Source organism: Lycorma delicatula, chromosome 3 (genome assembly GCF_047948215.1).
Source record: "Lycorma delicatula isolate Av1 chromosome 3, ASM4794821v1, whole genome shotgun sequence".
NCBI classification, from domain to species: domain Eukaryota; kingdom Metazoa; phylum Arthropoda; class Insecta; order Hemiptera; family Fulgoridae; genus Lycorma; species Lycorma delicatula.
The window spans coordinates 71,722,088-71,740,642 of NC_134457.1; the positions used below are offsets into that span (position 1 = coordinate 71,722,088).

General features: G+C 30.6%; 1 protein-coding gene across 2 annotated transcripts in view; it reads right to left on the bottom strand.

Annotated features, from left to right (window-relative positions):
- Positions 1-1,499: 1,499 nt before the first annotated feature.
- Positions 1,500-18,555, bottom strand: part of S1P (membrane-bound transcription factor site-1 protease) — a 74,512-nt gene continuing 57,456 nt past the window's right edge. The window contains exons 13-19 of one of the 2 annotated variants that reach the window (XM_075359960.1): positions 17,551-17,792; positions 9,889-10,091; positions 6,913-7,062; positions 6,633-6,771; positions 5,204-5,314; positions 3,970-4,338; positions 1,500-2,631 (exon numbers count right to left, since the gene is read on the bottom strand). In XM_075359960.1, the coding sequence (XP_075216075.1) occupies positions 3,996-4,338; positions 5,204-5,314; positions 6,633-6,771; positions 6,913-7,062; positions 9,889-10,091; positions 17,551-17,792 (1,188 nt within the window). In that variant the 3' untranslated portion in view covers positions 1,500-2,631; positions 3,970-3,995. The remainder of the gene's footprint in view (positions 2,632-3,969; positions 4,339-5,203; positions 5,315-6,632; positions 6,772-6,912; positions 7,063-9,888; positions 10,092-17,550; positions 17,793-18,555) is intronic. The other variant, XM_075359961.1, reaches the window with a different exon arrangement.

Genomic DNA, 18,555 nt, shown 5'->3' on the forward strand with positions numbered 1-18,555 from the left:
CAAGAGACAGTAAACAAATGGGGATGCTGTGTATTGTGTTACCAAAAATATTCTAAACATTATGGAAAAGCACAGGCAGCTAAGCATTTCAAACAAGTTAATACAAACTGTTCTGGTTGTGTTGAACAGAAGTTCATGTGTTAATCTTGTGTTTTCAGTAAGCACTCAGCCACATTAAAACTGCAGCCTTTTTCTAACAGTTTTATTATATTTTGTTTGGTTTAAGTGTATATTTTCCTTTCATTTGTTTCTTATTGGACTGTAAATATGATGCATTTCAACTAAAGTGGTCATATTTTTACATAATGGATATATTTTATTAATATGAATTTAATTTTGTAACAGTGTAAAAAATTTAGCAAGTAAATTTTGTAAACAAAATTTCTTTTATTATATAATATCAATAAAAAATGTAACTGATAAAATATTATATATCCTGATTTTGTTTGTGATCTCTTACGAAAACACAATTTCATATGTATCAGATTGATGCACACGTAAAAAATAGACCAGTTAATATCTATTGATAATTTCTTCAATTTTTAATTCAATAATTGTATTTAGAAAGAGTTTTCTGCATAAAATATTGTTGGCCTGGTGCAAGAAATAATTTTCTTACCTAAGATGAGGAGGGATTTATTTTTAATGCGTATCATTGTTATACACATGGCCTCTCTTTCTTTTTCTGTTTAGCTTCCAGAACCACTGTAAGGTATTACTTCAGAAGAAGTCTTGTACAAACTCAGGTTGACCATTCCCTGAGATGTGTGGTTAATTGAAACCCAACCACCAAAGCCCCCAACGATTTTGGCGAGTGGGTATTCCAATTAAGCAGAATTTGGCGCTGAAGACAGTCCGTGCATAAGTTTTTCAATTAGACATTTGGTTCAACAATGGAAAGAAAATCACTTCTACTGTTGTGGGGACAATGGATGAACTGATTACTCAGTTAGGACTTCTAGTGTTTAGTTTAAAACAAAATTCAGGAGTAGGCCTGATGAAATATATAACAACACATGAAAAGGAGCTTTGTAGAATATACAAAGGATTTAAAGGACTGATGGAGTTGTCACCACTGAAATATATGTTTTTCTTGGTGGTATTAACTAAAACAAAAAACATCAGAGATAGAAAAAAGAGGAAGGTACTAAGAAATTATGACCTATCTTCAAGGAAGCCTCTACAAGGTAGGTGCACATCTCTGTTACAACCTCTTGAGAAACAAGAGAATTTTAACCCACATGGAACCAGTGCATCACAACAATTTTGAGCTGTACAACCACTTGACAAATTCAGGGTTCCTAGAAGAACAATCTCACCAACCCCACTCACTACAAGAGTTATATGAAGTGAAAGTAGTCAGCTGAACTACAAACTATTCAGTCACACCCCAGCTGGAGGAAAATTGTTAGAAATATCAGGATTGATGTATGAATGGACAGACAGGGATAATTTGAAGACAAAATATTTGTTTGGCTTATGGATAGCAATGAAAAATTTGTAAAATAATTATAAAATTTTATTTTAAGGTTCAATTTATTTTGTCAATTCTGAAAAAAAAATATGTTGTTATATAGGACAAGCTCTCTTTAACAGCCAGATTTTTCTCCATGAAAATCACATTAGATATTATTATGTAATCATTATAACACTACCTAAAAATACTTCTACAATTTCAATTATCTACAATATTAAATATACACAAAATAGATTATAATCATTTCAGATGAAATAATTATTATATAATAATTAATCTATCTAGAAAATTTAGATTTTCTAGGTTTATTATTAACACCGGTTAAATTTCTTCAGAAACTGATTTTTTAATTAGTTATACTGAATTATGGTGACACTTAAATAAATATAAAAAAAGTTTAACTTATAAGTACTTAAAAACAATCATAAACCAACCAATAATTATTGAAACACAAACGTTTAAATTAATACTTACTATTAGTATTAAAAGAAAAATTAAGCTCAAAAATAGATTACATCTTTTCATTCCATAATGTAGTCAATAAAATAAAGTTCATTTACAGATCACAATATTAACAATTACTGATGCTATGCCTCTTTTTGTTAATTTACACAATATTTACCCATTCATAAAAAGAGAGAATGCTTAATACTAGTATAGAACACTGGCAGTGGTATGCAGAACAGACTAAAGTACATTGCCTTCACCCACCATCAAACAGGAAAGATAATGTATTTTCAAGATGATCCAAAACAGCTTCAATATAGTAACAAGACCAAGTTTCTTCCAGTATAACAAAGATTAATCAGGTTCATCCTGATTATCAAAACTTAAGATGGCAAACTTAAGATGTCTTATCTTGAAAATGACAAAGTAACAAAAGTAATCCATTCTGTCACAGAAATACTTAATAAAAACAGACATTTTACTCTTTAATAATAATCAAATATCAGTATTGGCTAATTTACATAATCTTGAAATGTTCAAAGCCATTTGTAATTTAATCATTCATTTAATTTTTCAACAAACTGAACAAGTAGCTCACTTCTCTTCATGCAATAATAACTGTTTGTTATTCAATTAAATGAACATAGTTAGGATGATCACCAGTTTCATCAGTCAAAAAAATTTGCATTTGAACAACTCAATATTACCTGCAAAAATAAAGTTAACTTTAAAGTTAATTTGCTTACTGCAAAATAAGTATAATTATGAAGTAATCACTGTAACTGAGAGATGGGAAGAAAAATGGGAAAGTACAGAACTGTATTCAATGTTTTACAAGCTATATCAAAGAGAAAGATCAGTAACCTATTAACAAAAAAAGAAGGTTGTCCAACAATACAAGATATTGAGTTTTATAGGACAAATACCGATATAATCTGTAAGAAGTGTAAATACATTACAACCTCTTCATCAGAAACAAAAGAAAATGTAAAAATTAACAAATGTCTATGTTGAAAATTAAATTTTTTCTTTAAAAAAATATTCCACTTTAAAAAAAATTGTACAACTAGACTAACAGAGAAAATTCCTCGTCAAAATAAAAAATCATGGAAATCAGAATATTTAGTGAGGAGTATGGCTTGGAATTTCTTTCCAATAATAAGGTTTGAAAAAATAATACACACAAGCCAAATTGAGAACGTCCTCCTTTTACTGAAGTCCATTAAATCTATAATTTCATTCCATCATTCTAATTATTCCCATATTCAATACATATGAATCACAATATGATGGCTACTAACAAACTAGCTGCATTAAATACTTTTAATCTATATTTTTTTATTGACTGATTAATCTCATAAAAGTGCATACCTAAACGGATAAACTGATTTTTATAATTAAGTTAATAAACTCTTATCTACATAATTTAATAGCATCTACTTTATATTAACACCAAATAATGTCAATCTAAAAAAATAAAAAATATTAAAACACTTAATATTTTTAAAGCCCTTAAATCCACTTCTGTTCAACCAGCTCCTATCAGCTCTGGTCATGTGGTTTCTTCTTTATAAATTTATATAAATTAGTAATGAGTGATGGCAGTGAATAAATTTTCTTTAAAAAAAAAGAATGATCAGTGTAAAGAGTTTAAACTCAAAAATTAAGTTAAATAATAAATTTAAACACCTCTTATATACTGTATTTAAGTAGTACTTTAAAATCATTACACACTTCTAATCAACTGTTCAATTTAAAAATTTAATTGATCATTTTAAACTAATCTAAGTTTTATTTTGATATGTTTTAAAAAACTGAATTGCTCCAGTTCTTTACTGCCATGGTCTATAGACATCTAAGTAAAATGAGATTGTTAGACATGATATCACCTTATACATAGTTTCTTTGCAGGCTGTTGGCAGCTATTAGGGGCTAATGAGTATAGCAGTAGTTCATCCTTCTTAAAAGGTAATAAAATAAAAGATAACATTTTTTAATAACCACCAACCTTAAATAACATAACATTGAATTAAAACTGAACTTACCAATGACAGTACTGATAAATAATAAATTAAACAACTGGTGCTCTAAGAACAGACATGATACGCCGTAATCGAGCGGCGCGCCTTCTTCTTGGACGATTGTCAACACGAACACAACGATACACACCAAATAAAACAATAACTGCAAGAATCAACAACACCATAACAGGCAATGAATCTAGTTCTTCTTCGTTTACATAGTCTGAAGTACTAGCACTATCCCCTACCACACTATCCCATAACATGGCTCCCCCTCCACCAATAACTCCTGAACCTAGACCCCCTGCAACATCTTTATTAGAACCTCCTTTCCAAATCGGTAAATCACCCTCAATATTAATTGAAAGTAACTTTTGCGACTTATACAAATTCCTGTAAACAAATATTAAAAAAATCAATGTGATAAAGAAAGAAATGATATAAAAATGAAAGAAATAATAGAAAATGGGAGAAGGGAAAATAGTACACTCTGCTTTTATATGCTTCTGTTCTATAAAAATTAATTCTTATTATTCTTAGAATAATTTTTTTTTCTATTAGCAAAGATCCTATGTAAACACTAACAATAATTTTTTGCAACAACATAATTAGTTAATATTGTCAAATACATAATAAATTTCCAGAGAAATAAAGTAAAAAAGATTTATATTTTTTAAATATTATATACCCTGTATTGTGGACATTTTTTTAAAGTGAAACATATTAACCAAGATATAATCAGACAAAGACATTTGTCTGATTATAGACAAATACAAAACAACTCAGCATAAAATACAAATACAAAACAACTGTATGTGCCATTTTCACACAAACCCTAATAGTCTATAAAATATTTACTGCTTTCCAAGAAATATTATAGCAAGAAACCTGTATTTTGATAAAAAAAAAAAAATTGTTTGGAAAAATAATGTCAACAGTTGCAAGCTACTGAATGTGAGCTAAGCCTTTTAAACTCTTTCAAATTTTATACAGGTAATAAAAATATAAACATTTGTTAACATTATAATTTAAACAAGTACAGAAGATAAAACCAACATGAAAATTTAGCATTTATCAGTTTATATCATGAGCCAAAACTGATTTCAAGACAAAAACTGGTACATTCCATAAGTAATAGGAAATACTAATCTGACCTAGTCTGATCAACCAGTAAAAGACACATGCATACAAGCAAACATTAAAACATTAATACTTTCATTCACACAAACTGATAAACCGAATGGGTAGAGTCACTTACGTTGGTGCTGATTGATTTAATGGATTTGGAAGGCTCCAAATAAGATGTGGACACGGTGGCAATGGTCTAGTCTGAAGTGAACCCATTCTGTTTTCTAAAACTTTTGAATACCTGAAATTACAGATAAAGTAGTTACATTTGGGTTTTTTAGCATGGATAATACTGAAATTGTAATCTATAATTACTATTAAAAAAAACTGCTTAAGTTGTGGGTAAAAACAAATAATTGTAATAAAGAAAGCCTGATGACAAAAAAAAATTTGGAAATCTTCTCATCTTAAGCCATGCTTTAGGTTCACATGATGAATTTCAATCAAAATGGCATTTATTTATAACATTTTTTTCTTTTAATTCTTTTTTCTTATTGATTTTGTTTCACATTAATTAAATTACTAATATTAATTATAATTAACTATAAAAACAAATTATGCCAACACAATAGAGCTTTAAATGGAATGTTATATACAAATGCCTATTTCAATCTCCTGTTTTCATAAGTAATTACATACCTTGTAATATTAAATAATACTATATTTGGAATAACAGTATTACTAGAAGAATATGGAATAACAGGTAATGAATGATAGTTTGGGAGGATAGTTGGCTTGCTTTTATTGAATATCAAATGTTAATCTATCAAATATTCAAATGCCCAACTCATAAAGTAGGACACAAAAATTGTTCTTTTCGAATACAGTATGAATAAATTTTTAATTTTTAAAAGTAAAAATAATTTTGTTTAATTTTAAAACATATCACAAAAGAAAAAAGGGTTGTTTTTACAGTGTTTTATCTTATGAATCACATGAGGGGGAAAAGACTGAGTTTTATACTATATTAAACTTGTTTTGTAGTAAAATATTAAACTTTTGTAGTACTATCAGTATTAAAAAGAAAACATCTGACCAAACGTAAAAAGTCTATTCTATTCTAGGAGATGACAGATTCCCTTCCCAACAATTTTAATGGAAATTCTTCTTTCCTTCAAAAACTATTTTTCATACTGTCATTAACTGAATTTACAAAACTGATAATGTATCATAATAATACTGCTAAACAGGACAGTTCAGTGCAAAAAAAATTCCTACTTATATTGAGGCCAGAAAAACAATATTTTTTTAAATGGCTAGTATATTGAAACAATCATCACTGGAGACATTTTTGTTTAAATTCTTAAAATATAGTTAAAACACTGTTCTTAAATACACTTTAATACTAATATTAGTATACAATCTCTAAACAATCAGGCCTATTAGGAAAATATTAAAAACACACGGGGTACTTTTAAGTACAATAATTAGTACAAGCTTTAAAAATGTAATTCTTTCAATCATGTAGCTCTACAGAAGTAAGTCTTCAAATAAAAGCAGTTTCTTTCATGAAGAAATACTAAAATTACAAATTTAGACATCATTGAACAGGTATTTACCTATATAAATGATTTCCTTCCATTCTTTGAGGTAGATCATTATTCTTACTGGTAAATTTGACTTTATTATCAGCAAACAAACTAATCATATGACCATTTGATGTGAAATCAAGCATTGCACTCAACATCCAAAAACAGTCTGAAAGTAAGAAAAATACTAAAGCATTAATTCATAAGCAACAAATATTTTATTTAATAATCAGGCAAAATTAATTATACATAGAAGATTGTTATTATAAATAACGCATTGCTTGCAAAGTTTTAACTAATTTAAACATACCTTTTTGTAAATGACTATTATCAAGGCAGTTTGAATCTCCATAAACCACTATTCTACCACTAGGTGTTTTATCCAAAGACTGTGTTTGTAGAAGACCTAGTATTGGCACTTTTTCAATATTCTTTACTTCAATTCCTAAAACCTCAGATCCTAAAATGAAAAATATCACATGTCAATTAATAATTGTTTAAACGGTTATACAAAGGGGTAACTAAAAAAACAAAAATTGTTTATTAAAATTTTTGTTATTTAACATAACGTGTTGAAAACATCAATTTCCTTCGAAATACTGTCCATTAGATGTCCATTTTTCATAAAAAACAGGTTAATTTTTAGTTCTGTGCAGCCAGGTGCATTATCATGATGAAACAGCCAGTCCCCCAATCGCCACAATTCACGTCATTTTTTCTCCCTGCCTCACACAATTGCTTCAGAATTCGCAGATAGTAAAAGTTGGTTCACTGTGGTGCCCTGAGGAACAGATTCAAAGTGAACAACTCCTTTGAAGTTGGAAAAACAAACCATCAAAGACTTAACATTTGATTTCACAAAATCAAATCAAAATCAAAAGTAAAAAATTTTCTGTGGTTTTTTTGGTCTTTTTGTGTTTTTTTTTGGTCCACTGGCTGGACTGCCGTTTTATTTCAAGGTATAGCCGTAACACCAAGCAAGATTCATCCCCTGCTATCATTTTTGACAAACAGTCCAGGTCTGTTTGTGCCTGTTCTTTCAATTCCTGGCATACTCTCAGTCAGTTCTCCCTCTGGTTATTGAAAAACAGTTGTGGAACAAACTTTGCATCTCATGTTTAAATCTTCAGTTAGGATTATTTGGCATGAACTCCAGGAAATTCCAGTTATTTCCTCCAATTCGTCAACTGTTCTGTAACAATCAAACATGATGACATCACGCACTTTTTGAACATTTTCGTCTATTCTGGATAATCAGGGGCGACCTGTACAGGGTTAATATTCAAGTGACATTTCACCAATTCTGAACCATCATAAATTCTCACCTGGCTTAAAGCTTCTTCCCATAAGTTTCCTGAATCAATGAAACAGTTTCTGCCACAGTTTTCTTTAACAGGAAACAGAATTTGATGTTGGCATGTTATTCCCTAAATTTTGCCATCACACAATCGCCAAGAGAATTTTGGGAGGGGATTTAAAACAATCACTTTGTCCTCTGCAATGGTTTCTCATGAACATTACCTGGCCAACTGAGCAGGGAGTGTCTAGAAAAACACACCTAGCGAGAAAGGGCAGCACTTCCAACTTACTTGATAACAGAAAACAATTCTTGTTCTTTTTTTTAGCACCACCCTTATTATTTCAAGTATATTAATTATTATTAAAAACATTGTATCAAATTAGGCAGTGATTACTCAAGTCCCATTTTTATTTTAAAATATTATTTAAGAAAGATTTTTTTTTTGTTATAGCTAGGGAAGTGATGAGTAAATAATGTATGATGTGTATATATACATATATGTATATATATAATGAGTATAAATGGTTTGAACTTTTGTTTGTAAAATGGGAATTAATCACAGAAACGTAGGTAGAAGCAGCTTTTTTAATTTTGCATAAAGTTTAAACTGAAAGAGGTAAGGAAGTGAAAGTGATTATATAAGCCAAAAGATTGAGAATTAAGATAATATTGGACTGAAGATCAAAACAACCAGCACGGCCTTCTTTTATTTCTTGAAGCTGGTAGCTGCTTTCCATCACTAAATTTTTAGGGAAGAAGGAGTTACTACTCTCTCTAACCAGTTTGAATTTTTGGAAAAAATATTTTCAATATTTGTTAAAATTTTATTTAAAAATCAAGAATTATTTTTACTGACATCACACTGCACCTCAAACAGAAAATATCCAACAAAATGACTACATTAAAAATAATAACCAGGTTAACTGCATAATGGTTAATTTGTGCTGTTGACCCAATGGCATCACACACAAAAGTCAATTAATTTACTGTAATTCCACCATTACTGAACAGTTATACCATGAGACTGTCTAATAACAAGTCCTGGATTTACACTAGTAAATTCTTTTTACCAGCCAGCATATATCCAAAACAACAGCAAAAGCAAGCAGTAGTGAAAGATTAAACAAGCAAATATAAATTAAATAATCTTAATTGTCTTTATATCTCTACTATATCAATGCAAGTGTTATGAATATTAGTCAAGTCTAAAGACATAATACAAGCTTTTATAAGTCAATTAAGTTATACGGTAGAAAAACATGAAACAATCAGGAGCAGAAAGATGTCGTTGAAAATATAATGTTAACAGGAAAATTTGAGAAATGATAATCTAATGGAATAATAATCCAAACAAAGAAACATCAGATTTATAAGAAAAAGTTTGAGAAAGTGGAGTAAATATCAATAAAAAATTTTTTACGTGAATAAGACAAGGCAAATAATGTTTTACACAGGAAAGTTTAACTATAAAATGAAAAATATTGGTTACAACTTGACATATGCTACATTAAGTAGTCAAATTTAAAATACCAGAGTTAAATATTTTTAGAGTTAATATGAAATGGCAACTTTACTGATAAAAAATTATTCAACGAAAGGGCATTTGATCTCTTAAATGTGACAAAATAGATGTTAACTGCTTTTAAAATTACTTAACACATCATGTTTCACATAGATTTCCAATTAAATTGGTAACTCTTTTTTCATAAAAAATTTATAATAGAATTCCACTGTATTATTGATCTTTAATTTTTTTCAATTTTTTTTTTACAAAATAAAACATAAAAAGAGTACTACAATTAAACAGCAATGACCATTAAAATTAATACAATAATTTCTTAACGGCCATAATAACTATTACAAACTATGACCACATTAGTAATATTTATTTTAAGAGCAATTTAAAAACATAACAAAAGAATAAATGTAACTAATTAGTTTCTAACAGTAAAGTAGTGATAAATAATAAAAAGATAAAACACATACCTTGATCTTTAAGAGGAAATGACAGAACAATACCATTTTCTGGAAACCGAGCAATTGTAGTTCCAGAAGCAAAATAAACAGTATTATCACCAAGAGTAAACTCTCCATCAAATACTCTATCGCCAAGAGCAATACTCCAAGATGACAATAAATCATTTAATGCAGGTACATTAACCCCACCTGTATCCGGCATCCACCATTGTCTGTAATAAATTTATTAAGAACATCACCAAATACCAGTCTTTAATATTACAAAATAAATTTTTTAAGACTACTAAACAACTTAATATTGTTTCATTTATAGCCATTCTGTAACCAAAATTGATGTGAAAAGATTTTATTGTCAATTTTGTTCAGTTTCCTTTAATTTCTTTACAAATTTCACTCTATTCCATGAACTAAACAATTATAACCCCTACAGAATCACAACTCAATTTGGCAACAAGTCAGAGTTTAATTTCTATGTCTTTCATCATATAATGCCAACACACATTAGTGTTGCCACATCTGATACTGTCAAGAGATGTCAGTTAAGGTATTCAGGGCTTTACATCAATTCAATTGTAAATTTTTGTTTGCAGGAGAGGAGCAAGTTAAAAAATATTTTGTTCTTATATTGGAATTTTCCAGTTTCAATTATTATTTTTGTCTTCAAATTAGTATTTACAACAAAAATATTTTATTTTAAGATGGATGACAGTGTAGATTACATATCACGTTTTCTGTGTGAAATAACTATTTAAATAAAATATGCATAAACAGTTTTATCTTCATCATTTCTTACTGGCCATAGATTTAATTTTATACAGAAGCATATTTTCACAAATGGGTTGCTTAATTCTATTAAAACTTTTTACTGAAGAAACTGATTTTTATTTATGTAGTTTACAACATCGTGAAATTACAAAATATGTAGAAACTGAGACAAATTTCAGAAAACCAGCATCTGATTATTCAAAATGCTGAGTATTTAGTACTGTCTGACAAGTAGAGTATTTTAACTTCTTTTCATTTCAATGAATAATGAATATAAATAATATAAATAATTATGTAGAATAACAATGGCATAATGAAATAGGATTTGTGAACATACAAAAGAAGGAATATTTTTGTTAAATTAACTAACTCAATTTTCCTACAAGCTTATTTCATTTGAATAAAAACTGAATACTGTTCAAGAATCAATTATCTTATTAGCTATTATAGAGTTACATACAAAGCATATCTCTTAATTACAAAGTAAGACAGACTCATATTTATTAATATGAGGTGGATCCAGAAAGTAAGTTCCATTTCTAAATATTCCTGCTGCAGCACTACAATTGTAGTGTATGCTGAGTCAGCTGATGAGTTAGGAAGGGTTTGATGCTATTCTTATTCAGTTGTTTAGTCAGTATGATTCTTAATATGCGTTCATACTTAAGAAACTGAGCCACTCACTGTGGCAAGATTAAAGAGAACAGAAAATCTATGATCACATCTCTTTCATACAATTTTCAAAAATTTCACAACTGCTTCTACAGAAAATTGTACCCAGTAACTGAATTATCGGAAATTGTGTGCATACTTGGTGCCTAAGATATTTTTAGAAAATTACAAAATGAAATGATTGTCCAGTGAGTTGGAACTTTTAACTCAGCACAGAGATGATGACTTGTTGAGCTGTATAGTCACTTAGAACAAGACATGGATTTTGCATATAATGCCTGTAAGATATTAACAATCTATGGATTGACATTACACTTGATCATCCAGAAAGACAAAATGCAAGTCAATGTTTTCCACTTGGAAGATCATGTGCAGTGTTTTGGGAGGTAAAAGAAGTTTTGCTTGTCAACTTCTTGCCTCAAGGCTGCACGATCAACAGTGATGTCTACTGCAAAGCACTGAAAAAATTGCATTTTGTGGTCTAGAATAAATGATGTGGTTTTGCTTACTCAGGGCATTGTGTTGATTCACAATAACCTTGCCCGTATGCTGCCACCATGACACAATATTAGACTGGGAATAGTTTGATTATCACCATGCAGTCCAGACCTTGCACCAAGTAACTATAATCTGTTCCTGTATCTTAACACTTTCCTTGCTGGCTGACAGTACTACAATGATAATGAGCTGCTCAAACAAGTTGTTAATATATGGCTTGGGTCACCAGCAGCATCATTCTATGATGAAGGGGTACAACTTCTGGTGCCTCGCTATGTTAAATTGCTCAACAATGGCAAGTACTATGTAGAAAAATATAGTAACATTTGTACTTCAAAAAACATCTTATTAGAGTATGTTCTTTATCCTCTTTAATAGCCCTTCAGAACTTACTTTCTGGATAACCACTTGTATGTTTTAATTTTTTTATAATTACAGTATGGTTGACAAAAGAAGATATCAGAATCTGAACTGTTATAATTTTTAACAAATAAAGAGAAGACATAACTAAAGAGAAATTAAAAAGTCTGGTTGATTTTTCATTATTTTATTAAAAACTCTTTTAAACAGCAACAAATGCATAATTAAGGTTTTCAAATAACTTGACAAAACAATTCTATAAATAAGCAGTTAACATATTTTAAAACGGCCATAAACATCCTCTGCCTTTTATCTTTTCAATCACAAAAATTCAGATCATTTTGGATATTATTGCATGCCAGTTCAATACTAGGATAAAATCAAAACCAAAACCGACAACGATTGTTAATGTCTATATGCCTGCATGCGCCCATGATGATGATAAGGTAGAGTGTGTATACGAAGAGATTGATGAAGCAATTAAACACGTAAAAGGAGTTGAAAATTTAATAATAGTTGGAGATTGGAATGCAAGCATTGGAAAAGGCAAGGAAGGAAATATAGTGGGTGAATACGGGCTGGGCAAAAGGAATGAAAGAGGGAACTGACTTATAGAGTTTTGCACGAAGTATAATTTAGTAATTGCCAACACCCAATTTAAAAATCATAATAGAAGAATATACACTTGGAAAAAGCCAGGCAATACTGCAAGGTATCAGCTAGATTATATCATGGTTAAGCAAAGATTTAGAAATCAACTCGTTGACTGCAAAACTTACCCTGGAGCAGACATTGATAGGACCTTAATTTGGTGATAATGAAATGTAGATTGGGGTTTAAAAACCTGAAGAAAAGGTGTCAGATGAATCGGTGGAATTTAGAGAAGCTTGACGAAGAGGAGGTAAAGAAGATTTTTGAGGAGGACATCGCAAAAGGTCTGAGTAAAAAAGATAAGGTAGAAAATGTAGAAGAAGAATGGGAGAATGTTAAAAAGGAAATTCTTAAATCAGCAGAAGCAAACCTAGGCGGAATAAAGAGAACTGGTAGAAAACCTTGGGTTTCAGACGATATATTGCAGCTGATGGATGAACGTAGAAAATATAAGAATGCTAGTGATGAAGAAAGTAAAAGGAACTATCGGCAATTAAGAAATGCTATAAACAGGAAGTGCAAACTGGCGAAAGAAGAGTGGATTAAAGAAAAGTGTTCAGAAGTGGAAAGAGAAATGAACATTGGTAAAATAGACGGAGCATACAGGAAAGTTAAGGAAAATTTTGGGGTACATAAATTAAAATCTAATAATGTGTTAAACAAAGATGGTACACCAATATATAATACGAAAGGTAAAGTCGATAGATGGGTGGAATATATTGAAGAGTTATATGGAGGAATTGAATTAGAAAATGGTGTTATAGAGGAAGAAGAGGAAGTTGAGGAGGATGAAATGGGAGAAACAATACTGAGATTTGAATTTAAGAGAGCATTAAAAGATTTAAATGGCAGAAAGACTCCTGGAATAGACGGAATACCTGTAGAATTACTGTGCAGTGCAGTTGAGGAAGCGATTGATAGATTATACAAACTGGTGTGTAATATTTATGAAAAAGGGGAATTTCCGTCAGACTTCAAAAAAGTGTTATAGTCATGATACCAAAGAAAGCAGGGGCAGATAAATGTGAAGAATACAGAACAATTAGTTTAACTAGTCATGCATCAAAAATCTTAACTAGAATTCTATACAGAAGAATTGAGAGGAGAGTGGAAGAAGTGTTAGGAGAAAACCAATTTGGTTTCAGGAAAAGTATAGGGACAAGGGAAGCAATTTTAGGCCTCAGATTAATAGTAGAAGGAAGATAAAAGAAAAACAAACCAACATACTTGGCGTTTATAGACCTAGAAAAGGCATTCGATAACGTAGACTGGAAAGAAATGTTCAGAATTTTTAAAAAATTAGGGTTCAAATACAGAGATAGAAGAACAATTGCTAACATGTACAGGAACCAAACAGCAACAGTAACAATTGAAGAACATAAGAAAGAAGCCGTAATAAGAAAGGGGGTCCGACAAGGATGTTCCCTATCTCCGTTACTTTTTAATCTTTACATGGAACTAGCAGTTAATGATGTTAAAGAACAAGATTAGATTAGATTCGGAGTAACAGTACAAGGTGAAAAGATAAAGATGCTATGATTTGCTGATGATATAGTAATTCTAGCAGAGAGTAAAAAGGATTTAGAAGAAACAATGAACGGCATAGATGAAGTCCTACGCAAGAACTATCGCATGAAAATAAACAAGAACAAAACAAAAGTAATGAAATGTAGTAGAAATAACAAACATGGACCACTGAATGTGAAAATAGGAGGAAAAAAGATTATGGAGGTAGAAGAATTTTGTTATTTGGGAAGTAGAATTACTAAAGATGGACGAAGCAGGAGCGATATAAAATGCCGAATAGCACAAGCTAAACGAGCCTTCAGTAAGAAATATAATTTGTTTACATCAAAAATTAATTTAAATCTCAGGAAAAGATTTTTGAAAGTGTATGTTTGGAGTGTCGCTTTATATGGAAGTGAAACTTGGACAATCGGAGTATCTGAGAAGAAAAGATTAGAAGCTTTTGAAATGTGGTGCTATAGGAGAATGTTAAAAATCAGATGGGTGGATAAAGTGACACATGAAGAGGTATTGCGGCAAATAGATGAAGAAAGAAGCATTTGGAAAAATATAGTTAAAAGAAGAGACAGACTTATAGGCCACATACTAAGGCATCCTGGAATAGTCGCTTTAATTTTGGAAGGACAGGTAGAAGGGAAAAATTGTGTAGGCAGGCCACGTTTGGAATATGTAAAACAAATTGTTAGGGATGTAGGATGTAGAGGGTATACTGAAATGAAACGACTAGCACTAGATAGGGAATCTTGGAGAGCTGCATCAAACCAGTCAAATGACTGAAGACAAAAAAAAAATACCAGATATGAAGATTTGAATACATAAAGATACCTATTAATTAATTACCAATCTGTATAATTTTCAATTAGAACTCCCAAAATGACTAGACAGACTCTTAATCTTGGTATTTTAAAAAATGCAACCCACTTCTCTAACAATATAATTAAAGACAATGATTACATCAAAAAATAAAAGCAAAGAAACTAAAATCAGTTACTAGACACAGTATTTTGATTTATTTAGCACACTGCCGATAAGAAATTGAGTTCCCTGAAAGTACACAAGTAGAATTTCCAACCATTAACCCACAATAAAAAAGAGCTTTTCTACCGGCACTATATGACAAAATACAACTCTAAAAATAAAGCAATGATGATGGCTAAAAAAATTCCAATGGTTTTCGTTCAATTTACATGGAGCCGTTCGGAAAATTCTTCTCCTGACATAAAGATGGTGCAAGTATGACCAAATGGCGAATATATTTGTCAAATATTCCCCAGCACGCTGCGAAGTTTCAGACGCGTGCTTTAGTTACTTGTTCATGGCGATCGAATAAAGCAAACAAGTTTTGGTACACTCTGAAAAAAGAATAAAAATGAAGTTCCCGCTGTTATAAAGTAGTTTGTTTTAAAAGATTTAATCCCGACGGACATACAAAAGGAGTTAGATTCCACTTTAAAGGTTTTTCCCTTCGTTTTCGAGAGTAAAGAATTATTGGGCTGCTGAATTTAAACGTGGTCGAAAAGATTGTAGGTGATGAAAGATGAAACGCCCAACCATCACTACGACCGACGAAATCGTCAAAATTCCGTATTTAGTAATAGTTGATTGACGGTAAGCGAGCTAATTCCGCTGAATTTCTTAGACGTTTTATTATAGTCGGACAAAAAAAAAAAAGTTCAATACTTTGATTTATCCAGCGCCATAAAATAACCATCTACGGCAGCAATAACATCATTATTGGTCGATTATCTCTTCCCTCCAAGCCATTTTTTTAAGTCAGGAAACAAGTGATAGTCACTGGGAGCCAGATCACATGAATATGGAGGGTGTTAGAGCAATTCAGACCATAATTCGTTGATTTTTGCTATTGCAATGACTGAAGCGTGAGCTGGATCATTGTCTTGATCAAAAGCCTTTTTTTTCGCCAAATGTGGTTTTTTTCCTTAATTTCATCACAGAGATGCGGCAATAGGGTCGCATAAGATTTTTCAATTACTATTTCACCTTTTTTAAAATAATCAATGAAAATTATTCCATATACATCCAAAAAAAACACTTGCTATAACTTTGTTAACGGATAAAATTGTTTTTGTTTTTTTTGTGCTGGTTGTCCTTTTGCAACATATTTTTTTTAACCGTTGTTTTGTCTCAAGGGTGTAATGATTAACCCATCTCATCAGCTGTCACAAATCGATGTAAAAATTCCTCTGATCATGACAAAAGGGCTTGAGTCAATTGTTTGAAATGTTTTTTCAGCACACTTTTTGGTCGAGCATGACCAAATATGGTACCCATCTAGCGCACAGATTTTTCTTGCCCAAATGTTCATGCAAAATATTGTACACGCGTTCTCTGTTGACAAACCTAACTCTGCTAACTCATTCACTGTAACTCGTCAATCTGCCAAAACAATTTTATGCACTTTTTCTATAATTTCTGGTGTAGTCACTTCAAGGGTATCCACTGCATGGTTCATCACTAATGCGTGTTCAACCAATTTTAAACTCTGCCACCCAGTGTTTAATTGTTATATTTGATGGAGAAGTCTCCTAATGTTGTATCAAGCTCTTCTTTAATTTCCTTTACACTTAAGCCTTTTACAAAAAAGTATAAAATCACTGCACAAATTTCCAGTTTTTCCATCTTCCAAAAAACTCTGTAATTCTCCACTTTAGTGGACTGTAAATACTATATTAAGTGATGCTCAGCAACTAGAAACACTTATAGTAAACTAATGAAGAATGGAATATGTGACACTATCAAGAAGTTAAGCATACTAATGCCATCTCTGTGTGAGGCCCACCAAACTTTTCACTCCACCCTTGTATTAAACATATGTTTTACCTCATAATAATAAACACATTTATTAACAAGTCCTTACTCTTTGTCAAACTATAAAATAAGGGGAAAAATAGGAACTTAAGATTGCACTGAAATTATTAAACTGATAAATAAAATAAGGTTTTAATTCTGATGCCAGCAGGAATTTAACTCAACTTATTAATTTGCCCAAATTTTAATTATGTTCGGCATTATGACCAAGAACTACAAAGTAATTATTACACTAAATGTAATGCAAGCTACAACATATGAGAAAGTAATAAGAAAAGTTAAACATTTTTAAAATCAATTAAAAAAAATAATAATTGAATAAACAAATAAAATACGTATCATAACTAACACTTAAAACATATTTCATACCTTGTATTTTCATCAAAGAATTTCACTTTTCTCATAACTGTAACATTATACCAGTCTGCAAATATTATAACAGATAAACCATTATCAACATCACGTTTCAATTTAGCAACTTCCTCTGGAAAGAATTCTTCTTCCGGATCAACTATAAGTAAAGTTCCATACTGTGATGCATCAAAACAAGTTAATGGAGAACCTAACACTTCAACATAATAACCATTGTTACGGACATGCTGATACATATCCTGTAAAAAAATAAATAATAATCCAATAATTACAGATATATAAAATAAAACATGTAAGCATGATATGTAACTAGGTCATGCATAAACGCATCATTAAGTTCAATGAAAGGCTTTGGTTATTAGTACAGTGCGTTTGGAAAGTTGCTGTGCACTGGAATTATGGAGGTGTAATGAAGAAACTTTCTTAATTATTACTTATATTTTTATTTCATTATTTTATAGAAACGAATATTCTAATAACTGGAAGAGTTTACAAAAGGTGTTCAAAATGACCTCCTCCAACATCAGAAAAACACTGCACACATTTTAATTTGTTTTCAAACACGTAACAAGCTGATGTACTGGAATGTCTTGAACATATGCCATTACTGCATGCCGACCATAAAATGAAATGATTCATCAACCAAAAACATCTGTAAAAAAAGCCATTGATGTGTTAGCTTTATGCACTACGGTGTCAACTTGTTTGGAACCAACTGTGATTGATTTCCACTTCTGTTAACTGATTACTGAAGTTTTTTAAAACAGCACAATAACAATCACACTATTAACTGTACTTTCAAAAAAGATTGGACTCACAATGTGCATTCTACTCATACTGACCCAGACTCCAATTTTTGCAGCGTATAAAGATTATTCGTGTAATTCGTGGGGGTTAGTTGTTGACCACAGTTGTGTATTTTTAAAATTAATATACCTCCCAGATGAAACCATGCTTCATCTGTAAAAAAAAACGTAATATCAAGGAAATCTATAGAATTTT